Genomic DNA, 27,597 nt, shown 5'->3' with positions numbered 1-27,597 from the left:
TGCACAAGCCATTCCAGATGATTCACAACCCCATCAGCTACTCCCATCAGACTCCAGCCAGTACAAGCTGCAAGAGCTTCCACCGAACGCCACTTCGCGCCAGCAACAACATTGGAGAGATCAGAGCATAAAGACAAACAACGACATGCTACACAAGATCTGGGCTGCCATTTCACGTATCAGGCCGTGTCGTTGCCAAAAGGATGATGTAGTTCATCGGGACAACTCTCCATCCAGCTCTGGTTCGGGTTCGAGTGGTACACACAGGGTAAGAAAGAGGTCCAAGAGACCCAATGATGCGGAACATCTGGAGCAGGAGACGAGGAGTAGGAGCTATCACCGGCTATTTTATTTTCTTTTCTATTCTAACGTTTTATGGTCTTATTTTCTGTTAATTTTGAACTGAGTTTTTTTTTGGGTTTCTTAATTATGAGTTTGTATTTCTTTTACATGGTTTCTTCGTTTTATTTGGTTGTGTTCTGAGTAGTTTTTAATTCGTATTCAGCTTTGCCTTGCTAGATAAACCAAATAACTATTATTCGAGGAAAGAGGTTATATCAAGTGTTCCTCGGAATTTCCTCGGTATTTCTTTAAAAAAAATAAAAAAAATCAATGATATTCTGTTTCCGAGTCATCATCACTAGATGAATCTGAATCTGGATCTTGGTGAAACTCTCCAATTACTGGTTCATCCTCTACGTGAACGACGGCTTCCTCTCCAAAGTCGGTTAAATCGACTACAAGGCCAACTCCAGCTAAATTTTCTGCTGCACTACAGTTGCCGGATGTGCTTGGTTGTAGTGGGTCTTCCAGCTCAGAACTTCCCTGAACTCGGCCTCTCGGGTTGAGTCTTGTAACAGTAACCCATGGATCATCTCTGTTCCTTACCCGGGGGTACTTGATATAACAAACCTGTAACATTTAGAAAAATTATAAATTAATACACATGATGATGAATCATTCTGAATAATTAACATTTAATTACCTGATCGGCCTGGGAAGCAAGAATGAAAGGATCATAATATTGCAGCTTTCGCCTCGAATTTACTGATGTAACACCAAATGCATCTGTTCTCACACCTCGATCTGGGGTGTTGTCGTGCCAATCACAATAGAAAACAGTACAGCGCAATCCAACCATGCCCAAATACTTGATTTCCAAAATCTCATGTATGTGTCCGTAGTATACATCATCTCCTGATGCAGAACAAACGCCATCATCATAAGTCGTACTCGAACGTCTCCTCTTCTGAGTTGTGAATGCATATCCTCGAGTACAAAATCTCGGATATGACTTCACAACAAAGTTTGGTCCAACGACCATCTCACGTATCCAATCGTCAAATGTTTCACCTCTGGCCAAACCAGCAGACACCTATTAATAGCACATATATATATATGTTATATCAATAAATGTGAATTAGTATAAATATGTGATAAAATATATTTTAATTTGTTTAAAGCACTCACATAAGTAAACATCCATCCAGTAAATTCTCTCTGCTTCATTTCTTCTAGTTCGTCCTCTGTGGCGTATCTATACTCGAACCGCTTTTCTGCCATGAAAATCCTGTATATGATGACAATAATGTAATTAATTAAGATTTAAATTTCAACTTGTTAAAATAAAAATTTGTAAGCTCATTTATTTACCTCTCATATTGAAGAACGTCTTCGCAGTTGGTGAGCAAATATGTTTGCAAATTACTGCGCTCCTGCTCAGTAAGTCGACGGTCCTTTGGTTTTCCGCTAAGTCGTCCAACGTCTGTGAAAATGTCTGGAACCGTAACATGATATGTTGCCCGTTCGCCTCTATCATCATGCCGAGCAGGTCTTCTGTTTTTGGTCTGAACTTCTGCTGGAAAGTAGTACTCGGCAAAGTTTGAAGTTTCTTCATTGATCATCTGTGCGACTATAGAACCTTCCACCCTACTTAAATTTTTCACCATCTTCTTCAAATGGAACATATACCGCTCATACAGATACATCCATCTATACTGCACAGGACCACCAAGTTCCAATTCTCTTGCCAGGTGAATAACAAGATGCTCCATAACATCAAAAAATGAGGGAGGAAATATCTTCTCAAGGTTGCACTGAATCACGGCTATGTTAGTCTTCAAATTTTCAATACCTTCAAGAGTCACTGATCTCGTGCATAAATCGCGGAAGAAACCACTTATCCCTGCAATTGCTTCATGAACATTTTGTGGTAATAGTTCCTTGAAGGCGAACGGAAGGAGGCGCTGCATCATTACATGGCAATCGTGGTTTTTCAAGCCAGTAAACTTTCCTTCCTTTCTGTCGATACAGTTACGCAAATTTGATGCGTAACCGTCTGGAAATTCCACATCGTTTGAAATCCAATCAAAGAACGCATCTTTTCCCTCTGCATCAAGTCGGTATATGGGAAAAGGAGCCCTACCATTTTCATCAACATGAAGTTCTGAACGAGCACATATATCGACTAAATCCAGTCTTGACTTCAAATTATCCTTTGTTTTACCTTGAACATTAAGGATCGTGTTCATGAGATTGTCAAAAAAGTTCTTCTCAATATGCATGACATCTAAATTATGCCTTAGCAGATGATCCTCCCAGTATGGCAGATCCCAGAAAATACTTTTTTTGTGCCAGTTATGTAGTTCTCCAACAGCATCTACCGGAAAACGCTCATGTCCACCGACTTCTGGCGTCCTTTCTGCACCAAAATCTCTTAGTTGTATCTTCAAATCTTTCCCACAAATTTCCGGAGGTGGACTGTCAAACACCCTCTTGTTCTTCGTAAACAAATTCCTACTCCTACGATATGGATGATCAGGTGGTAGGAATCTCCTGTGACAGTCAAACCAACACGTTTTCCTTCCGTGTTTTAGTTGGAAAGCATCAGTGTTATCTTGACAATATGGACATGATATCCTTCCATGCGTTGTCCATCCAGACAACATATCATATGCTGGAAAATCACTTATTGTCCACATTAGTACTGTCCGCATTTGAAAGTTTTCTTTACACGAAACATCGTATGTTTCAGCACCTTGAGCCCATAGTTGTTGCAACTCATATATTAGTGGCTGAAGAAACACATCAAGTGATCTCTTAGGATGCTCTGGTCCGGGAACGAGAATCGAGAGAAACAAAAACTCTCGTCGCAAGCACAAGTTTGGGGGGAGGTTGTATGGTGTAAGAATGACGGGCCATAGAGAATATTGTCTTCCACTCTTGCCAAACGGACTGAAACCATCAGTACATAATCCAAGGTAGACATTTCTTCTTTCATACGCAAAGTCGGGATACTTTGATTGGAAATGCTTCCACGCTTTTGCATCTGAAGGATGTCTGATCTCACCATCTGTTGAGTGCTCCGCATGCCATCTCATTTATTGCGATGTGCGTTCAGATAGATACAACCTCTGCAACCTTTCCGTCAAAGGTAAATACCACATCCTTTTATATGGCACTGGAACTCTTCCACTCGTATCTTTATAATGAGGCTTTCCACAAAATTTGCATGTAACCCGCTGTTCATCCGCCCTCCAATAAATCATGCAGTTGTCGCTGCATACATCTATTACCTGATACGATAAACCAAGACCAGCTACGAGTTTCTGAACCTCGTAGTATGAACCAGGAGCTACATTATCCTCGGGTAGAATACCTTTTACAAAATCAGCAATCGCATCCACACAGTCTTCAGCCAAATTATAATCTGTTTTAATGCTCATCAATCTTGTAGCAGATGATAAAGCTGAATGACCATCTCTGCAACCTTCGTACAATGGTTGCTTTCCAGCATCCAACATATCATAAAATCTCCTAGCTTCTGCATTGGGTAAATCTTCCCCTCTAAAATGATCATTTACCATCTGCTCAGTACCTACACCATAATCTACATCCGTTCTAATTGGTTCTTCTAATCTAACCGCTGGCTGAGGTTCGCTAGTACTACCATGTTCATAATCAGTTTCCCCATGATGATACCAAATTTTGTAACTTCGTGTAAACCCACTCAAATATAGATGAGTCCAAACATCCCACTCTTTAATAACCTTTCTATTTTTACAATTAGAGCAAGGACATCTTAACATACTTGTTTTTGCTTCCGGTTGTCGGTGAACTAACCCCAAGAATTTGGTTATACCTCGTTGGTATTCTTCCGTAAGCAATCTCGTGTTCGGATCCAAATGAGGTCGATCGATCCAAGAACGAAAATAATTTGAAGAAGACATATTTTTTATGAATCAAATTCGTGTGTAAATAGAGTAAGAGGGAGGATGAAGATATGGAGTGAATGAAGAGGAAGAGGAGTGCTTGTTTATATAGATTAAATCCTGCCGACATACCGAGGAAATTCCGACGGAATTCCGACGGAAAAGGCTAGTTCGTCGGAATTTCCTCGGAATTTTGTAAAATCCCCCAACGGCTCTCCAACGGCTATAATATTTCCTCGGAATTCATCGGTTTTTTCCGAGGAACACATTGTTCCTCGGAATTTCCTCGGAATATACGGACGGAATTCCGAGGAAACCTCAGTCCGTCGGAATATTCCGAGGAAATTCCGAGGAACCCCAATTTTGTGTTTCCTCGGAATTTCCTCGGAAATTCCTCGGTATATTCCGACGATTTCATTTTCCGTCGGAATGTCCGTCAGAATACCGCTGTTTTCTTGTAGTGCAGTGTGCTATGTCATCAAATTCAATTGTATGTCCAAAATTCTCCCTGTGACCTTTTTTCAGTGTTGCGTCTATTGTTTACATAGCCGTATCCTATGTCAGGACTCGGGTGGATTTAAACAATCTTCGAAGGATCTTCATAGTAAATAGATATTCACATTACAACATCTATATCATTGTATATATTGAATAGTAATAATAACATATTGTGGATATAGTATTTTATATATGGATTATTAGTAGTAATAGCATACTCTTTGGCATAATTTTTTTTATGTTTTTTTTAAAATTTTTTTTTTATGTTAAACTGTTCTAAGTAGAAAGTTACGTACTTATTAAATATGTTTTGACAAAAAAAAAAAAAAAATTAAATATGTTAATTTTGTGGATCATTTATTCTCAAATCACACTTTTAAACAAATCCTCTCCAGGTGTCTTTCTCTCTCGGTTGATTACACATTTTATTATATTTTTCGAATTTTCTGTCGCTCGTGCATGTGCTATGATTAAAATCAATTAAAGTGATTATTTAACAATTATATACGGCAAATAAAGTGTTAGGGGAATAATACGGCAAATAAAATAATCCTAATAATGGTCAATTCTTAATGGTTGGTTCGGTGAGAATTTCTGAATCAAAATAGAATTTAGCCGTTCTGATAATCCAAAACCTTTTTCAACAGTCCTATTTTGTCAAGCACAAAGGCTGAATGTATACATATCCAAACGCAAAACTATAATATCAGTCAAAAAATATATTGAACGTTGGATTGTAACAAAATGCTAAAAGCCATGAATCATGGACTTGCAGTCAATTTCACATTAAATTTCTTCTGGAATTATTTGGGAATTCATTGCATGTCTGATTTTTCTTTTTTCGTTTTCATAGATTTCAAAAAACAAAACCAATGTGCGACATGTAGTCACAGAATCAATTTATTCGTATCAACTTAGTATGTGATAAATTGCTCTACGTAAGTTCAATAAGTACAAACTGAACCAATCAATAACATTATATCTTAAAAGTCTTTATCTTGAAGGTCAATAACATGACCTTGACATATTCTAGTATGAGGTTCCGTGATTCATATGAGGTAAAAAGGTCCACTTTGTACGTAACCTCCGATTGATTTAAGTATCATGGCTTGGTTTGATTTTTTAGAATGTTATACGTAAAATTTTCTCATCTTGGTCGGTTTTGTTGGAATTCTTGCATATGTAGTTTTGTTGAATATATGGCACCTAATGATACACATCTGAAAACAAGTATGAATGATACATTTTGAAGAAACGGTGTAAAAATAAGTTTAACATGCGAATAAGTTATGCATACTGCAAAGAAAACGCAGTGATTATAAAATTTGTCTACTCTATGCTTAGTTTCATTATTCTACAAAAAAAATAGAAAATCCTAAGGCCAGGGAGAAAAACTGATATAATAAATAAATAATCAAGAGATCAAAAATCGGGGTTATGGTCAAGAAAACGACTGTGTACTACTAATATACTCATTTGGCCATTTCGTCGTAGACGACATTTACGTCCCACCTTCCCACTTTGAGCAACCTCCTACGTTTTTCTCTTCCTCCTCCTCTTCTTCTTTTTATTTTATTCTGAATTTAATTTATCTGTAAGAATGACGGGATCACTTACACCAACGGCTAAGAGTTAAGATCACAAAAAGATCACAATAGTTTTGCGGAAGCTTTGCAATTTAATTTGCTGGTTAGTACTTTTACATGTTTAGATATCATCCCTTGTTGTTTAGAGCATCATTAACGGGGGTTCTTAGGACGGGGCTCTTAGCGGAATATAAGAACCCGATTCTTAATTTTTAACTGAAAATACTAAGAGTCGGCTCTTAAATAAGAGATTTAAGAGCCGGCTCTTAACTTTTTCAGTTAAAAGTTAAGAGTCATGTTCTTATATTCTGCTAAGAACCATGTACTAAGAACCCTGCGTTAATGATGGTCCTAGGGACCCTATTCTTATGCAAAGACTGATATTTATTTAAAATATGAATATGAATTTTGTACTAAGAAATTAAGGGGAAAAAAAATTGTTTAAAGAAAAAACGAAAAACAAGAATTTCAAACCAGTTGTTTAAATGGGCTACCACATAGGGTGAATCATTTTGATTTGTTTTCAATTTGCAGGAAGAAATCAGATAAAAAGTAAAAGGACAAACTAGAAAGAAGTATAAGCATAGGGGCATGTGTAATAATATCATTACATTTTTATTTTAAATTGCGTGCACAGCTACACTATAGAAAAAAAACAAAAAGGAAAAAGAGAATTAACTGGAAATGCACGAAAATGAAAATAGGGGAATGAAGTCAAAAGGTTTGGTTTAGATACGTACGAAGGACCATTAATATAACTTTTAGGGGGAGTGAATATTAAACAACACGAAAACCGAGAAAGAAAATAAGAAACTAAACTTAAAAACAAGGGAATGATGATCCTAAGGTCAAACCTTAGCAGTTGGCCTATTTTCATTTTTTGTTATATTTATTTTAATTTGGTCTAAAAAATAAAGTTAAACTTCTTCATTTGGGTAACTCCCAAATCCCAATATGGTAATTCTCTTAAGCTACTAGGAGACTGGACAAAAACAAAAACAATTATTCTGTTCTAATACATGGAGCTGGACTACTGGTTAATATTGTAGCAGTTGTTTAGGAATTTTTTAATAAGTACTATAATTAAGAAAAGGGTGATTTAGAGAAATACACCCAAAACTCTCTGGTTAGTACTTAATTAAATTCGAAGAACAACATTCTCCAACGGGAGTGGTCCATGGATTATATACCACACAAAATTCAAAAGATTTTTATAAAGCTATTTTATACTATTTTTTTTTTTGGCAACAGCTATTTTATACTAATGCACGCAAAGTCAAATGTATCATAAATTTGTGTTGAATGTATTATATTTTGTTAGGTCAAAAACACATGTCACCTCAAACTATATAAAAGTATGAAAAGAATCCAGCTGGTTACTAATTATAAAAATAAATATCCCATCCTTCCCTTCTTTCTATTTGGTCGACTAGAGGTTACTTATCATATCACAATTTCTAAAAAAAATATTTTCCTTTTCCCTTTGTGCACACACATATAAAAAATATATTCATATCATATAAACACATTTATTTTTGTTCATCCTAGACAACCACATAACACGTACGTATAAGCACGAGTTCTTCCAAAAAGAGACAAAAGGGACTAGAAGGAAAATAGAAACATTTATCTTTTGTAAAAACAGAAAAGTTTCGTCCTTATTAATCTTTAACCTTACTTCACTCGCAGAAAATCATAATTTCTTCTTAGGATTCTTGTTCTTCACCATCCCTCTTCTTCTTCAAGAAAATAAAGAAATAGTTCAGAGAGATACAAATCAAAAGGATTAGGGTTTTTCGTGGGTTCATATCTAAATGGGTAAGTGCGGAAGGAGCAGCGACGGAGGGATTAGTGGAGTTAGGCCGTACGTACGGTCTCCAGTTCCTCGCCTGAGATGGACGCCGGAGCTTCACCGGAGCTTTGTTCATGCCGTTGATTTGCTTGGTGGTCAATACAGTCGGTCTCATCAAACTAACTTATTACTTTTTTGCTATTTTATTTTCGAAATATCTTAAGTTAGGTTCTTTTACGTTTAATTTATAAAGTTTGGATATTTTGTTTGCAGTATATAATTATCTTATCCATATTTGATTATCGTCATATCATCTTGAAGATTAATGTTTGTGTATTTTTGGGTTTGAATGAAACAGAAGCAACTCCAAAACTTGTTCTTAAGATAATGGATGTGCAGGGACTAACTATTTCACACGTCAAGAGCCATCTCCAGGTCAAACCAATTGATAATAACATTTCAATTTTTTTACCGTCTTCTACTGCTTTACACCGTCACGCTTGCTTTCTTCACCTGAACTTTCAATAATTTGATTTGTTTTGTTTTGTTAAATTTTATGGTAATCTGAATATCTAAAACGTTTCTTCTTTGTTTTTATCATACCGCAGATGTATAGAGGATCCAGACCCACTCTTCTTGGAAGACAAGGTAATAAATTTTACATATGTTTTGGTTTAAATAAGACAGCATTTAGACTTTTAATTCCTAATGCATAAATTTCAACTATAGATACACATCAAAACTCTAAATGTAAATTTATTTAAGTCTTACTAGACCATTGTCATAAATAAACATGCTGGTGAAATGTTAGCTAACGCAAGGAAAAAGAATTTGGTTTTACAGTTCTTCTCACCATTCACATTAAAACTGTAATCGTAATGCATAAATGAAAGTATCACTGACCGTTGCCATAAATATAAAAATGCTGGTAAATATTTATTAAAACAAAGAAAAAGAATTTGGCTATAGCCTAATAGGTAAATAGACGTTTCTTTAATTTAATGGAACGACAACGATAGGGTGAAGAGAATATTCATCATGGTCATATTAATTTTGTTTTTATTATATATTTTTGGGGGACAGAAGAGAGTTCTTCATCATCTTCAAGAAGAAGAAGAAGACAGGACAATGGAGATCAGCTTCATGACAACTTGTCTGAACACGCAAGGAATGATTGTCTTTTTGGGTTTCACTCTTTTAACTTCAGGTAATTTTCATTTTTGTTTCGTTTTACTTTTTGGAAGAAATGGAAAGAGAATATTAATTTGCTTCTGACAAGTGTTTTAATTTTATTCCAGAAAATAGGTGTGCTATCATACAGTTTTGTTTGAATCTGAATTGTCGAGTTTCTATAATTTTTGTTTTCTCTTTTCTTTTTATTTTTTTGGGGGAGAAGAGAGCAGAATTCAGGGACAGATAATGATGACGATGACTTTCTTAACATCATGAACATGGCGAGAACGAAGACATTTGCAGGCAATGGCGAGTCCATCAAATTTCAGCCCTATCACTTTCTCGAGGTATTGAATATATTTAACTTTAATGTTTCATAAATAGCCGTTACGAGAAGTAACATCATTAGTAAAAAAACATTTAAGGCTCAAAGATAAACACTCTCTAAGACCATTGAACATTGGTATGGGTCAACACTAGGGTAGGCATGGGGCTGCCTACGGTATTTTTTTAAAGATGCTCAATTATCGAAGAATTATTTAGTAGTTGTAAGCACTAATTGTTCAATTCTTTATTATTGTAAACCATTGTAAATTTGTAAATAATGATCTTATAGAATAATAAAATCATCAGATATCGGGAGCATTGGATCAGGTTAGGCTAGTTCACTGTTTTTGGAATCCTAGACATGTCTAAGATTTTTCTTTTAAAATGTTGATTTATGTCGAGGAGTTCGTACAATTATTGCAATACCGAATGTTATGTTTCATATTCTCAAATACATTTTACTTATAACGATGCAACTCATCAATCAACTTCCTCATATAAATGGCCTGTTATTTTTGTGACCAAAAAAAAATTGTGACAAAAAAAAGGCCTGTTATTTATTTATTAAATGCTCTAAAAATTAAAATAAATAAAACTAGGCCCATTTTCTGATAGAGATATTTATTATGCTCCATCAACAGTCAGTCAGTACGCAGGAGATTTTATAACTTAATTAATCGTAATATTTTCCGATTTTATTACCTACCTAGAGTATCTGTAATAGATATGACACATTTTAAAGTTTCGATTTTAAGAAATGTAATTACTAACAATTAGCAGAAACTAAGAACTTACTTCTTTGTAACTGATTAGGCTCAGAGCATGAAGAGCAACATGGGAAACGAACACGAAGAAGAAGAACTATCGCTGTCTCTTTCGTTGAATCATCCTCCTAATCATCAACAACGTTGGAGAAGCAATGCGTCATCGTCCCTTAGTGAAGCAAGCGAAGCAGTCTCATCTCCTTTCACCTCCAGAGATTGTTTTGCGTCTTCGAAGATTGATCTTAATCTTAATCTCTCTTTTCCTTCTCTACTCCGTAGCTGAAGCTTTGTTCTTATGTTTTATAATAATATTAGTTGGAGTTAATTACCATTGAAATTTGTTTGAAAACCTTTTAAAATAGGGAACGTAATCTTTTAGCTAGATTTCTCTTGTGGTCGCGGTATGATTTTTTGGGTGTCTACTACATTGTCACCACGGTCCTCGGATCACATTTGTTCTTGTATGAATGAAAGTTGACGTTTCATTTGGTGATTAGTATGTGCGCGCCAAATTCTGTTGTATTCAAGAAAAAAGCGGTTGACCACATCGTTTTTTGATCCTACACCGCACCGTTTAGTTGTTAGGCGTGTGAATTATGAGACGCATTAATTTTGGTTAAGGTTTCTTTCGCGGAAGAAAAATGATAAAATAAATCATACAGTAAGTAAAAGGCAAATAAGCTGATCAGAGATACCCTCTACGTCGGCAATAATAATTAACCAATCACATTGCGTGTTTCTTCCACGTCGGTTTAATTGGGCTTCAATATGTTTTTTTTTTCCGTTATGGAGTTGGCCCGTAAGCCCATTAGCTTAGACAAAATTAGACAAAACGGAGAGCACCGCATCGAGTCGTCTCGACGAACCCTAACTTCCTTCTCTCTTGCGCAGACAACGATCTCATCCCTACGATCTCATCCCTTTCGTCCTTTCCACTTCCTTCTGTTTATCGGTTCACGTCTGTTCAATCAACCCTCCATCAAACCCCCACTAACCTCCATTAATGGGTTCCTTTCGCATCCCTCTCTCTGATTTCTTTTATAACACCGATCATTCCCCCAGTTTGATTACACACGATACTATCCTCTCAACCGATGAATCCTAACAGCAAAAACTCCGTTTCCGGCGATCTTCTCTCCAAGAAACCTACCAGAAAGGGCGCTGTCTCCTCCGCCGCACCGATGAAACCCTCTGCCGCATCGATGAAACCCTCCGCCGCACCGATGAAACCTATTGGCCAATCCGGCGTCTCCGGTGATTCCTCTTCGAAGAAACGTAACGGCAAGGCTGCTGTCTGCTCCGATGTCCCCTCCGACAAAAACGATGGTGTTGTGTTCTTAAAAAATGTGACGTTTGGACCACAAGCAGACGAGTTAAGGTTTCGTCTCATCCATTTTTGGGAGGCCAGGAACGCACTCTCGAAGATCCTTATTGGTCTAGAGATGCTTCTGATCGACGAAGAGGTTTGTTACGAAAAATTTTCCTTTTTGTTTTTGGTTTATGTTGCCCGATAGATTAATAACAAACGTTTCTTGGTCGTTTTGAACAGGATACTGTGATTCAGGGATTCATCCTACCATCAAGGATTGACACTTATCTGCGACACATGATTCCCGGTTCCACTTGCAGACTCAACAACTTATTTGGTTCTAAGACCAAGAAGGTGTATCGGGTTGCTGATCGAGACGTGACCATTGCTTTCTCATGGAACTCTGTCCTCTCTGTTCTCAAAGACAGTTCGATTCGGTTTCCTGAAGATCAATTCCGTTTCCATGGCTATGAACAGTTCGAAGCGGCCTGCGACCTCAGAGGGGATCTGTATGGTAAGATCTCTCAGTCTTATCTGTTTATGTTGATCAGACATCTCTCGATTGTTTAGTACGTAGATGATTAAGTTCTGTTTTTATACGCAAGTTCTGTTTTTATACGCAGATTATATTGGTCATATTAGATTGGTGAATGAGCAGACTCTTAACGAGAGTCTTGTGCTTGATGAAGTCGAGATATCTTCTATGCGGCGAATTTTGGTTCATGTTCAGACACATGAGTAAGCTCTTTTTTTTTATGCTCCAGACGTATATGTTTTTGCCTGATACATGTGTTCGCTTTGATACAGTGGTCCTGTGATGAAACTCTACATATGGGACAAGACAGCTACAAACTTCTGTGAGAAGTTTAAATCGCTTGGAAAACCTCCGAGTGTTATTTTGGTGACAACTGTGAATCCTAAGCGTTTTGGAGGTTCGTAATACTTAACTTTTGTTATGGTTTATAGATGTTAGTAAGCTCATTTTGATTGATTAATTTGTTATTCTTTGGTATGAAAATTGGTTATGCTACAGGTGCTTTATCTCTGTCATCCCTATCATCTTCACAGGTGTTTTTGATATGGATGTTCAACCAACCAGGGAGCATCTGGCTTGGTATGTATTGACCTGTGTATTTGCAACGTCAACTTTAATCTATCGAACGTCTTGCTTATATATATATTTTTTAAACATTTCAGGCTTGAATCAAACTCAGAAGTTGCTAATAGAGTTAATGCTTAAATTGTCACCAAGGCTGAGACAGCTACTATAGGGGAGCTACTCTCTTACATGAAGCAGGAAGAAGCGAAGCTATGACATCTCATTTTTCATACTTGCGTTGCGCTATGATAACTTATTGAGTATCTTCTCTGTTGCAAATTTATAGGTCGCTTGGTTCGAGTATACAGCCACTATTGATGATGTTGTGCGTGATTCCGCATGGTATTACATTGCTTGTGGTGGGTGCAAGACTAAAGCAACTAAAGGACCTACCACGCTTATGTGTAAGAAGTGTGGAAAGGCTGAGATTACTGGTGCTATAGAGTAAGAATTGTACTTATTATTATTTTATTTTTTTTGTCATATACACCTTCAACATTCATTATTAATGTGCCTATGAAACATGTATCTCACTAAGCTCTCTGTCTATGACAACAATGATTATGCGAGCTTTGTGGTTCTCGGTGACGCTGGGCATGAGTTAACTGGGAAGAAAGCCTCTGGATTGGTTGAGAGCTACTATGAGGTAATCACAAACCTTTCCATCATTCAGCTTTCATTTGTGTACTTACGGTTGTTTAAATTTGTATAGGCTAATGAGGGCGCAGTAGATGGGCATGTAGTCCTGATTGATACCATTGGACAGACATGCACGTTCGTTATCAAGATATCAAACCACAACCTGGAAGGCAAGACGCAAGCTTTAACTGTCACCAAGGTCCTCCCTCTTGAGGTTCCAGCGCTTGGATGCGGTCTAGACGACATCGTGGTTGTCCCTCCTACTGCGGTGACTTTGGAAACTGGTAATCGTGAGGAAGGTTCTTCCATTGTGAATGAGGAACATGCAGCTGATGGGTGAAAAGAGGATCTGATATGATTGTGTCAGATGATGCTAAGCGTGCTAAATGTGGCTAACATGTTTTATGTACTTGGGTTGAGTTTGTTGACCAACTATGCGTTGGTCCATTTTCTTCGGATTTTGTTTTCGTTTGTTGAAAGACTATGTTTTGGTTCATTTGCTTCAGTTTTGACTTGACATTATTTATATCATATGCTCTATTTGGATATTTTTATGGTTTGTTTGTTCCTTTGTTTATTTTTGAGGTTTGATCATTTTACTGTTGCTATAATTTATGCAGTTTTTTTTTTTGATCTTAAGTAGTGATTATGTTGTATATTTTGAAAACTATTCAAACTACTTTAAAAAAAAAGAACATTTGAAAACTTGAAAAAATTATTTTACCTTCTTTATAGTATAATTTTTTTTTTTTGGAATTTATGGTATTTTTAATTTTAATACTTTTTTTAAGTAGAAACGAAATGTATTTCTTCCATATTGTTTTATAAACTTATCTTCTATTTTGTATGTAATAAAAATTAGGGAAAACAAAGATAATTGACTCTTTCTATCTTCTTTATAGTAAAGTCTTTTTTTATTGGTTATGAGGATTTGGAAAAATAATTATACCTTCTTTAAAGTACATTTTTTTTTTGCCATTTATGCAATTTTTTAATTTTTAATTCTTTTTAGTAAAAACAAATTGTATTTCTTCCATATGGTCTTATAAACTTAACTCATGTTTTATATGTAATAAAAATTAAGGGAAAGAGAGATAATTAAATCTTATTAATAATAAACCTTTTTTATTTTTATTTTTTTGGGTTACCATGATTTGATGCACTTATCATAAAAAAAACTACAAATATAATCAGAACAAACCAAATCTCTACACAAAAAGGAAAAAAAAATATAGATATGTTAGAGTAGACTTTCACTATTATAACATATATATAAAAAATTAAAAGGTACAAATTCTCCTATTTAATTGTTAAATATTGATGTAATGATCCTGATTTTTGGGTAATAACTGAACGAGTTTCTGTTACAAATAAATCTCCATACTAATTGATGGGTCTACTCCGGGATGAGTAGATAAAGTCTACTCTCAGTAGGGCGACTCTACTTAAACTATGTTTACATATAAATAATAATTAATGATATTCCTAACCAAAAGTTTATAATTTTTCAAAATCATTTCACTCTAATTTATTCAAAAAAAAAATGATATAGTATAAACACAAAAATAGACTCAATTTATTTAAAACTTTGAAGTTTGGGATATTAATTTTATAGAAATAATAGAACGAAGATAAATAAATTATTTACCAATTATAATGTACCAATTACAAAATAAAACTCAAACATTATGTTTTGAAAATATATGGCTCTTTTTACAATTTATAATTTGTTTTGAAATTTATATAAAAGTAAAACATGGTTATAAACTGGTCAAATGAATATATTTATCTATTTATTGTTCGCTTTTTATACATAATTGAAACTGAAACATATTTTATAATTATGATCAATTTATTAAGGTTAAGACCAAGGTTATAACTATGATCGGAAAACAGAGCACATCCAAGATTTGTAATTTCTAACACGGTAACAACAGGTTTTGATTCATAGGTTATACATGATCTATGAATTTGATCATATCTAGACAAAACCATACCCACAAGAATAGAGACGTGCGCATCAAACAATAAAGATGTTTATATAATTAAGACATTTATAGAGTTTTTAAAAAAACAAACGACATAATCTTATAAAATCGAGTATCTAAATAACAAAGATGATCAAGATATTCCACTTTTGGAAAATTGCCGCAATTACGTATATACAATAATCGCTGATTGGAAAAGGATCACTCAAACCATCTAATTATATGAAGTCGCAAATCTCCAACACCTTCCTTAACCCAAAAGCTTGTCTCCGGCTCTTCCCTGCTCAGCAAACAGGTACTGTTAAAATAACATTTATGTTCGACATGTAAGCTTAGTCTGTGTTTCTTAATACATGTGAGTCGATAATCTAATATGATGTTATTGGCTTGAACCTTACTCTTTGTTATCTAGCGTATGGTACAAATATACTAAAGAGTATGTCATGTTTGAAGCTTTATCTCATTAATAGATTCTAGCTGGCTAAGAGCACATGAAGACTTCATATGTAGCTTTTGGTTTAGCAAAAGAATAGAAGTTTCGTGAAATTAATGGGATGAGGTTAATAGGATTTTTAGTCAATATCGAATTGGGTGATCTCATAATCTATAGTTATTCTCCATATAAATAATGTGTTTTCTCGTATCTTATAAGAGGATAGGAGTTGACGATGTCACCAAAGTTGGTTCGTGTTTGTCGCAGGTGGAGGACTTTCAATCACAAAAATAAAAACCAGTTTCTTGGTACATCATTCCTTTGTATTGACATCAAGGTATGTGCTAATTATCTTACTATACCAAAGGAAAAAATACCAGAACAAGTGATTGTATTATATATTATGAACTAGGGGGAGACGTATGAAAGAAAGCTTGATAAAGAACTTCCAGCAGAAAGAACTCAGGTCCTGCGAGAAAACGAGATATATCAAATTCAGTATTTCTCCCCCCTAGAAAACACTAAACGATACAATCTCACTACTCAGCAATACATTATTCTGATCACCTCATCAACAACGGTAGAGCTAATAGAGGAAAAAATCCCGATGATGCCTCTTAACACATTCCATCCTCTCCCATACAAACAATTGATCAACATAGCCAATGCTACCAATTACTTACCAGGTAACAACCACTATTTTTTTCTTCTTAAAAAGTAAAACTTGACATTCAGGACAAACGTGATCCCAGATGTGGTTGGACAAATAAGAATGTTTCAAGGTAGCAATATAAAAAATCCGAGGGCGACAACAACGGTCGTAATTGGTCTACTACTAAACATGTAACATAAAAATACATTAACCCCATCCCTTTATTTAAAATTTTGGGTAAGACCAACTTATTTATATTCACACATTTCCTACAGATCGAGAATGGCCCGATTGACATTAATGGACAATGCTTCTGCTCTGTTTAGAGACTTACATAGGATGTCAGTCATGAAATATAAAGTTGTGCTTATTACAAGCATCAATCCCAGAGTATGCAAAGGTAATAATTACCAATGATTTTAGGGTTAAACAAAAATACTATGTTATCATTGAGTTTGATTCGGATCCTCAACCTTTTTTTCTATTACATGATTACATGAAAACTGATACTCACATCAACATCTGCTACTCGCTTTTACTGTGATAGCACTATTGATCTCATACAAAGCTTCATCCGGAGAAACAAAGTTCTTAGTCACTCATGAAGAGGTCATCAAGCCTTTGGGCCAAAGTCTACATCAATAATATCTCTATCTTCTTCATTGCTTAAAACATAATATTTCACTATCTATGATTTTTCCATGTTCTGCTTTATTTTGGTTATAAGATACTAAACTACAACATTAAACCAATATATTTGTTGGTATGATTATCGGAGATGGAAGCAATTCCCGAAGATTTAGCAGGTTCTTATAGAAATTCTCTATGTGCAAAATATACTAGAAGACAATACTGAAAATAACCGAAAATTAGAAAATATGTTGGTGGGATAGTTCGAACCATGGTCCACTGTCATTTGTGAGCGCTACTCTACCACTAGAGTAAAGACACACTTTTGAAATAGGTGCCCGACATAATACATATAACCAGTATCCGGAAGAAATTGGAATTTGTCAATCACTCCAATTCGAAACGTTTGAGTGTTTTTCCTTTTAACGAGGGAAACTCGAGACTCTTCCACTCCTATCTATCCACTTTATTCTCTTCGAATCTCATCCGCCATGGCTGATCAAAGTCGTTCTTCCCTTAATCGATCTTGACGACAGAGGTTCAGTGAAATCGATCATTCGTTCAGAGAGCACTATCACTTCCGTCCTCGAGTTCCGTTCCTATTGTTCCATGATCGTCTACAAAGAACCCGACTGCTGTTCTCGAATACCGTTCCGATCATCGAAGGATATTCTCGCCGTCATCATAACGAGGAGCTGCTATTGGGTATCGCTATCTTTGTCTCCGAGGATTTGTAGTTCAGGGTTCTTTAGATCCTAAGGAACCCGTTTTAGATCATGTGTTTAGGGTTATCGATTGCATAGGATGGTCTTACACTGTGATGCATGTACATCCATTCTGTCCTAGGGTTGTGAGAGAGTTTATCTCAAACAAACCCTTCGATGATGAGGGTGTTCTGATTCGGGGTTATGTGTTCCAATTTACCCCTGCGGTGATCAACCGATTGATGATGACGCCAACTATCGAACACTCTTTTGAGTGGAAAGATGTTGATCTGAATCAGGCGATCTCACACCTCACTGGAGACCAATGCTCCGTATGGACGGGGTTCAATCTCAATGCTTTGATCAATCCCTTCCAAGCTCTGTACCGTGTCTGCGAGCTCAATTGGCTTCCAGGACCGGACTCGGATTCAATGATCAAAAACTGGCTCCGCCTTCTTTATGCAGCTGCCAAATGCAACAAAATCAACTTTGGTCTTCTTGTGTATGACCAAGTGATCGAGATGACCCGCAAGACAGACTGGGACACAAACCTTATCTTTCCAAACCTCATATATCAACTGTTGATGCTTCAAAGAGAGGTGCCTTTGTTACCAGGCGATGAGGAACCTATTGGAAGAGGTCTCCCTATCCAAGGATTATCGGGTGACACAAGTGGACTAAGGGGACGTAGAAGGCTGTATTAGTTTAGCAACCAAATGTTTTTTTGTAATGTCCATCACTCTTTCGCGAATGTGGCTAATTTATGATTTTTTGTTAAGTATCTTGTGTCTGAATCCTCTATGAAACAGATGTAATCGCAATGAAAGTTATGTTTTTGGTTTGATGTTATTGTATAAATATAAATGTTGTTTTGCTATGATATTATTGTGTAAAAGAGATGTTATTACCAATCATCTTTCTCAACAATATCTTCGTTCTATCTTCGATTTAAACAGTTTATATACAAAACCATATACATAATTCATGGCTGCTCACAAGTGACATCTATTCAGTATATTCAGTATCACCAGATTTAAACACTTTCTCTATCTCGGTTCGCTGATCGGTTTTAGTCGATTCTTATTCTTCTGGATTGACACCGGTAAATAATACCAATAGCACGTACAAATTATCAAGGAATTATATATTTCAGACCGCTAGGCCATATATGTGACAACATATCCACCTACTCATATTTTTTTGAACAAGTCGCCTATATATATATATATAGGTCTAAGTAGTATGCACATTTCTTTATAAAATTAATTATTAGTAAAAAAAAGTGACGTTTTCAAAAAAAAAAAAGTACTCAATCAATACGTACTGAGAAAATATGTCTCTTATTACAATCTATAGTTTGTTCTCAACTATTTAAACATATATAACATGATTGAAACCTGATCAAAATATGATATTTATTTCAAACATATTTTAGTTAGAACAATAATAATTGTAATCTAATTTATAATAATTGTTACTCTATTTAAAATCTCATGTCTAAACAACAATGTACATCTAACTATTAAACTTTTTTGCTAAATTTAAAATAGACAGTTTATCAATTTTCATCATACACATATTTCAGGCGGACACACACAAAAAAAAACACGAGGCCGACCACGTGGATCACGGACGAAATCAAAAGGTGTGTTTTTACTCTCAAAAAAAAATATTAATATTAAAATTTTCTCATATAATTCTTTAATTATGAATATTACCAGTTCATCTGATTAATGATCGACCGACGTTCAAACCAAAATACTATGATTGTAAGTTTATATGGATTATAGTATTATACTTTAATCAATATTTATACTTTAATCAATATTTATACGGTCACACATTGGAAAAGAAGTCTTGATCCTAAGGATTGTTTTTTTGTATGATGAAACAAAGCTACCGTTCACATTAGATTTACGATGCCCAACATATCGACCAGACGATGTTACAATCCAATAATGCAGGACTTACACAGAGATTTTATCCGGCTATGCCAGGTATGAATCTTTTTTATATAAATAACCATAGTTTGGTATTTACTTAAATTTAAGTTAACTAACTTATTCTTAACCAATTTCAGGCTATTTCTTTCTCATGGTCCACAACGCAACTTCCGATCATCTAAATACCTGATCTCTTTCTTACATTTTTTATAATTACTTAGCTACTCCTTTTGTTTTTAAACAATTGCATAGACTCGATATTCACAACTTTTCCATTTTTCTAAAAAATATAATACTCCTATTCCAAAAAAAAACATTGAACTTATAATCGGGAAATAAACTATCAACACACTTACGCGCGGATAGATGATCTAGTTAAATTAATAATACAATACGTTGATCGTAGTGTGACGTTGGTCGGTGGTGATATATGTTGATTTAATATGTTCCGGAAATCGTCAATACATACATCAACAACAGAGTACCGTAGTCCGGATCGGTACATACACTCGGATCATGTGCTAAAACATACACTAACACTTAATTAATATATACAAAATTCATACATGAACAATAAGAATTTAAGTATATCCATACTTTGACCGTGTCTCCGTTAGTCAAATGGTTATGGTAATTACGTGGAGTTAACGGATTGTTCACCTGTCTCTTAGAGATTAATATGTGATTTTTCTATATTAAATAATAAAAGTATATATAATAAATAGTTTATTATCACTAAATTATCACTATTTGGTCAGTCTGGGCTTGACCTTCGGTCCAAGTGGTTTAAATGGTGGGACATAACAGATGATTGGTCCATCCTCTGGCATTAGTCGGAAGGTATTCCAAACTCGGGTCAGACAGTGTGGTTCGCTTTCGGGCTAGTCCACTCTGTATCACTAAATGCGTTCCTCCCAGACCGACCGGATCAGCCGAAAAAAACAACAATCAATAACTGTGTGGTTTAGTGGTTGTGTTGCGGTTTTATCTGGGTTTGATGCACGTCTGTGCTTTATTTTTCAACATTTACTTAACGAATGGCATTTCTGTAATTATATCATCTTCTTCATCTAATTTTTTTTAGGGTTTTCTACAACTACACAACGCGGCCGCCATTAATTTTCCACAAAATCTTCATTTTTTGCTTTTAAATAACGTTTTAACCTACAAACTTGTAGATTTATCATATTCTAAACGATCTTTGAATTTTAGAACATAAAACTAAGAATTTCGTACTTATCCGCCCAATTTTCCGTTTAATACTAAAAATCGTTCAGAATATGATAAATCTACAAGTTTGTAGGTTAAGACATTGTTTAAGCACAAAAAAAATGAAGATTTTGTGGAAAAAATTAATGGCGGCCGTGTTGTGTAGTTGCAGAAAACCCTAATGACTTTTACACGAAGAAGATGATATAATTACAGAAATGTTATTCGTTAAATAAATGTTCAAAATTAAGGTACATTGCGCCCATTGAACCCAGATTGGCTTGATGGACAACCGTAACACAACCACTAGACCACACTGTTATTGATCGTTGTCGCCCACATAAACTATGTATTAACATACTTTTATTATTTTAAATAAGAAACCACATATTAATCTCTAAAAGACATGTAAGCAATCCATTAACTCTACGTAAGCACCGTAACTATTTGACTAACGGAAACACACTTAAAGTATGAATATACCTAAATTTTGTTGTTCATGTATAAAATTTGAATATATCAAGTGTTAGTGTATGTTATAGCACATGGTCCGAGTGTATGTACTGATCGGAACCGCGGTCCTCTATTAATGTATGAATTGGCTGATTTTCCTAATATGATCTTTGCCAACATCACTTTCATGGCCGGTTCTGAAATTTTGGAAACCTAAAACAAAATAGAAAACATCGATCGGTCCAAAAAATTTATAAGTGAGGCCGAATAAAAAATATAAAAAAAGTACGAGAAAAGAGAAAGAGAAAAAAGAGAAAACTTATGTTATTGTAAATTATGTTTCTTCAGTTCTATAAACTTAAATTTTTGATTTACCGGGCAACTTAGTTGATTTGTTGTTTACCCTATTCAACTTAGTTTAAGTTACTAAAAAAATGGGGGTTTCATATAAAAATTATTCATATGTATAATGTATATTATTTTGCTTCATGAGGGACTATAAAAATTAAAGCATGCGGTAAATGTTTGGCCAGGGTCGGCCCTGATCGCTCTGAAGCTACTAAACTATCTACTCATTTACTTTGTTTGGGGAATACATCCAAATTGTGTGTTTGGTTTACTCAGGAAGTATTCACTACTTACCATTGATATGTGATTATGAAAACGTTTTGTTTAACTATTTTCCAGTCGTGATTCTCTCATAGGTTACGATCAATCTGTGGATGATGAAGAGAGCGATCCACCAGACAAATCTCAAGACTGAAAAGTGTGTGTGACCTTTTTGAAAGTATATTATTGATGGATTACCTGGGAATGCATTTTCATAGAAATAGAATCCATTAATTTTAAAGGCCCAAATTTAATTTCATACCCTTTAGGCCTTTAGTTTATATTTAGTCATGCAAAATTTTATAAGTGTATATAAGTTAAGGGCCCAGATCTGGCTCATAACTTGCATTTGTAACTGGGATATGTATTATAAATGAATACTAGATCCTGATCCTGAATACTAGATCTAACGGATATGAATTTTCAGTTTTTAATTATTTATTTTATTAAATGATGTATTTGTAAAATTCATTCATATAATATTCATTAAGTAAATATTTTTTTTTTGCATCTTAAACTATTTTTTTTTTTTACGAATGTGTGATATCATATAAAAAAAATATAAAAAATGAGTATACATAGTTAATTAGATAATTGTAAAAACATAAATTTTTCTTTCGTTTGCGATATCATATAAATAATGATCCGCCCAGTTAACAAAAATCATGATTTTTTTTATGTGTAATTTTTTTTTATTTTGACTATTTCCTTAAAACTATATTAAATTTTACATATTTTAATTATAATATTTTTAATATCTTTACCTTTTTGTTAGAAATGGAATTCAATATTTTTTTAACAATTATAACAGAATATTTAAAAAAATATTTTTAGAATTTGTTTGAAAAATATGAAAATTACATTTTAAATTAAAATTATCCTAAAATATGATAAGTTTTGATGTAAACGAAAACTTAAATTATGTCAAAAATAATTATATTCAATGATAATAAAAATTTAAATTGATTATTTTTACAAAAATACATTTACAAAAATATTGTTTGAAAGAAAATTCATTTCTCTTTCAAATATAAAATGAAAATATTATAATTTAATAATAAAAAATATAAATAAAAACCATAAATTTAGCAAATGAAAACTGAGTTATACTATGCTAAAATTTTATTTCTAACAATTTAGCAAATTACAAATGAGTTATGAGCAAATTTCATGACTGCAACATTATATACATATATAATCTGTTAGCATGTGTTACAAAAAAAAATATGTTAGCATATTCAGTCGGTATGTATCATGTGAATTAGTTTACAGTATTTGAAAGAAAAAAAAAATATCGGATAACAAATGAATAAATTTCTTGAAATATTCATTTTCTTTTCCTTTTAAAAAATTTGTTAAAAAATGAATATTTCAAGAAATTTATTCATTTGTTATCGGAGATTTTTTTTCTTTCAAATACTGTAAAATAATTCCCATGATACATACATTATGCTTTTACATTATTGAGATTTTTTTGATTAAAAAAACAATTCCATCGCAATTGAAAACGCAAATACCTTTTGAGAAATAAGTACCAACTGAACATGCTAACAGATTATACCTGTATATAATGTTGCAGTCATGGAATTATATTAAAATTTACTCTTCTGTTTCACAAAGATAGATTTTTTATTGTTTCCACACATATTAAAAAAAATACTTTAAATCAATATAATAAATTTATCATTTTCTGTAATTTTTAAATTTTAAAAATTATTAGCCAATAGCAAATCAATAAAGTCAATTCATTTTTTTTTTAAAATCGCAATTTTTCATAGAAAATATAAAAAAACCATCTTTGTAAAACAATTTTTTTCTTTCTAAAACAATAAACTTAATAAAACGGAAGGAGTATATCCTAAGAATACCAATTAATATAATTACTTTCCAATAAAAATATATAATTAATGGGAGTTGACTCAACAGGTTGAAGAAACCAAATTTTACCAAAAGAACTCTGATTCGAGATTCCCATTACATCATTAATTACAACTTAAAGAAATACTTATATATAGTTTTTTTCTTTACTTATAGATTTTTTTTCTTTACTTATAGATATTTTTTTTAATTTATAGATAGTTAAATAGGCTTAAAAATAAAATCTTCAAAGAACCAGCAAGAACATAGGAGGTGTACGATCCTCTCAAACATTTCCGAATGGATTATTTGGATCTGAAAACTTCATGTCAAGGTCCAAAGGAGGTTCATTACGGCCACCACGACCATTAACGCCAAGAAAGTCCAAAGTCCGCCTATCAGAGCCTCCCATGCTTAGATTGTTTCCGAAACGATGGTCGAAAATGCTGCTACCGGGCCGGCCTTGATGACCACTTGTCGCAGCTAGCGAGTTCATTTGACCTTGAAAGTTTACATTACCATTGCCTCCAAAGTTATTAGCGGCCACACTTGACCCTCTAAGCAGAGCAGGAGGAACGTTGTTGTCAGCATGGTTGAAAAGAGGAGGAGCACCTGTCTGATCAGAGAGGTTCTGAGTGTTGGCTTGAAAGTATCCGGGATTGAACAAGTTGTCATTGTTGTTGTTGCTGTTGATCAGACCGTGCTGGTTCATGAGATTCTGGTCGTTCCGTGCCAACAGTCCTTGGTTCGAAGGGTATTGCACGGGGAAACTAGTGCGACCATGGTTAGGGTATGTGGACTGAGGAGAAAAGTCTTCAAACTTTTGGGACGATGAACGGTTCAGATTATGACCTGGAGCTAGAGGGGCAAAACCAGTGTTTGAGTTGTTACCAATATGGTTGTGAGAGACGGCAGAAGAAGCACCGCCGCCGTAAAAGCCATGTCCGGTACTGCCATTACTTCCACCAGCGGCTGCTAGCATTTCCGTGAAGCTCATGTTAGGGTTTCCTGCTGACTCTTGTGCTAACGCATCACAGAAAGCCCTATGCGTGTCGTAACTGTCTCTTCTGCAATAACACCCCAAAAACAAATATGTAATTAAGATAAGCTCAATAAGATCAATCCACCTTAAAAAAATATATTTGAATTTGGAATAACAAATGTTAATGGCTATAGACTATAACATATTAACATCATAACATGTATGGGTTAACCAACACGTTTTTAATGTTTTTATCACACTAGTATAACCGATTCTTATTCAAAATGATTCATAATATGAACAAAACTATCAAAAGGAAAAAAAAAGTTATAGAATGGAACCAAGAAAGACGTTATATAGTTAATTACCTAGAGAATTTGGTATCACAAACACATCGATACTCTTTGGTACCACAAATCTTAGAGTGGGCTTTGCAATCAGATTCAACAGCGTAACACTTATCGCATTTCTCGCATTTAAACTTCTTCTCACCGTGCTTCCGGTAATAATGCTTCTTGATTCCTGTGAGGTCTCCGAGAGCACGTGACGGATCATGGTAGACGCACGTGGGCTCCGGACAAACATACACCTTCCTCCTTACTTCTTCGTCAGACTTTTGTTTCAGGTTAAATGGAAGGTTGTGTCCTCTCTTGTGAAGCTGGAGATTCTGTTCTCTTTGAAATCGTTTTTTGCATACTTCACATTGGAACCTGTTCGTCGCCATTATCTCTTCGGGAGTCAAGGCTATCACTTCAGCATCTGGACCTTATGAATCACCACAATACAATCCATTAGCCAAGAGACAACGATATATAAGTAATTGAATAGACTAATCTTCTTGTAAAAAATATCTAACAATATAAAATATAATCTGGTCAAATGATGATAATATTAATACTTATATTATCGATAATAACTACAAAAAATGAATTAAGTCAAAGGTTATTTGGAACACTTCATTTATAATAACATATGATAATAAGAGTTCAAGGTTATTTGGAACACTTCATTTATAATAACATATGATAATAAGAGTTCAAGGTTATTTGGAACACTTCATTTATAATAACATATGATAATAAGAGTTCAAGGTTATTTGGAACACTTCATTTATAATAACATATGATAATAAGAGTTCAAGGTTATTTGGAACACTTCATTTATAATAACATATGATAATAAGAGTTCAAGGTTATTTGGAACACTTCATTTATAATAACATATGATAATAAGAGTTCAAGGTTATTTGGAACACTTCATTTATAATAACATATGATAATAAGAGTTCAAGGTTATTTGGAACACTTCATTTATAATAACATATGATAATAAGAGTTCAAGGTTATTTGGAACACTTCATTTATAATAACATATGATAATAAGAGTTCAAGGTTATTTGGAACACTTCATTTATAACAGCATATGTTAATAAGAGATTAAGAGGTATTTACTTGGGTTTCCTGGTTTGTTTCTTAGTCTCCGGGGTGGTGGAGAAACGGAGTTGGGCCGTTGATTCATTGTCATCGCCGTCTCTTCACGGTTAAAGTTGTTTGCCCCGATGGCTAAGAGGGGGAAAGACTGAGTGGAGGATGATGAAATTGTATTGTTGTACGATGAAGACATCTTCTCAGGGTTTGCTTTTGCTTATTCTACAAAGATTCATTAAAAAAAAGATCCATTAGTAAAATAATTTGTAAAAAAAATGAAGGTAGAAATGAAATATGATTCATAATAAAACGAAAGCAAATATTTAGATGAACATGAACACGCCACAGAGATTGACGACATGAAAAGAGAAAAAAAAACCACTAGAAGACATTTACGAGTAGAACAAATATAATACCAAAGAGTTAGAATTCATTTGTAACTTTTTGAAAGAAGACATATAATAAGTTGTTTTCTATTGTACTCCTAGTGTTGAGGTGCAAAGAAAGAAACCAAGAAGAAAAGGTCAGTAAATAGCTAAAGTTTAGAGACAAAGAAAGACACCAAGTAGATGATGATTGATTTTGAAAAAGTATAATTTGATAAGATAATTATTTTATTTAAATAATTATTTATATATATAGAGATTAAGGGTATAAGAGTCATTTTCGTTTTAATGAGGAAAATATTTTTGTAAATGTCTGTTTAGTGATGGTAAACATGAATAATGATACCAAAAAATTGGTAAACATGAAAATTTCCCCTAATTTTGTAAGCATCTAACAATATATTTTGATATAAAGGATATACTTTAATAATTTCCATATATTTATATATACTATGTTGTTTAAAATAATGGTTTAAAGGGATGATTATTTATTTTTAAATATCAATTTTTTGTGAACTTTCTTTTTTTTGAACTCAGTGTATATTAAAATATATTTTCATGCTCATATATTTGTAGAATCTATTATAATAAAATATAGAAAAAATGATTGTTTACTACAAAAATATTGGCCATCACATGGCTAACCATGCAAATTAAACTAATGTATATCTAACAACAAGAAGTATATATTATGCATGACAACATTCTTTAACTTAATGATGTTATGTAGTTAACATCTCGAGTTTAATTTTATTAATCCAAAAATTGATGTAGATATCAGAGACCGTTTAAATCTCTGTTTTAATCAATTAAAATATAATATACCTTATGGTAATTTAACTAAATATGAAATTTATAGAAGATATTATTTAATTTTGGTTTTTAATTATTTTGATCTGTTTTGTCATTAACTCTTAATATTTTTT

The 27,597-nt window shown here is 33.9% G+C and overlaps 2 protein-coding genes across 3 annotated transcripts; one reads left to right on the top strand and one right to left on the bottom strand.

The window, feature by feature from the left end:
* The first annotated feature begins 7,815 nt into the window (after positions 1-7,815).
* Positions 7,816-10,850, top strand: LOC106293548 (putative Myb family transcription factor At1g14600). Of its 2 annotated transcripts, none has more exons than XM_013729230.1 (6): positions 7,816-8,251; positions 8,446-8,522; positions 8,696-8,735; positions 9,174-9,294; positions 9,484-9,607; positions 10,401-10,850. In XM_013729230.1, exons 1-6 carry the CDS (start codon positions 8,110-8,112, stop codon positions 10,632-10,634), a joined length of 738 nt encoding a protein of 245 aa, XP_013584684.1. In that variant the 5' UTR covers positions 7,816-8,109; the 3' UTR covers positions 10,635-10,850. The 2 variants fall into 2 exon arrangements, with proteins under 2 accessions (XP_013584684.1, XP_013584683.1); XM_013729229.1 differs by having other exon boundaries at positions 7,817-8,251; positions 9,171-9,294.
* A 13,307-nt stretch (positions 10,851-24,157) lies between these two features.
* On the bottom strand, positions 24,158-26,508 carry LOC106293929 (protein indeterminate-domain 6, chloroplastic-like). The gene is made up of 3 exons (XM_013729563.1): positions 26,310-26,508; positions 25,227-25,623; positions 24,158-24,943 (listed from the first exon to the last, which is right to left on the bottom strand). The coding sequence occupies exons 1-3, from the start codon at positions 26,479-26,481 to the stop codon at positions 24,163-24,165; spliced, it is 1,350 nt and encodes a 449-aa protein (XP_013585017.1). The 5' UTR covers positions 26,482-26,508; the 3' UTR covers positions 24,158-24,162.
* Between the last annotated feature and the right edge of the window lie 1,089 nt (positions 26,509-27,597).

Source organism: Brassica oleracea, chromosome C5 (assembly GCF_000695525.1).
Source record: "Brassica oleracea var. oleracea cultivar TO1000 chromosome C5, BOL, whole genome shotgun sequence".
Taxonomy (NCBI): domain Eukaryota; kingdom Viridiplantae; phylum Streptophyta; class Magnoliopsida; order Brassicales; family Brassicaceae; genus Brassica; species Brassica oleracea.
Note: the sequence above shows the minus strand (reverse complement) of the source record. Positions and strands in the feature narration are given on the sequence as shown.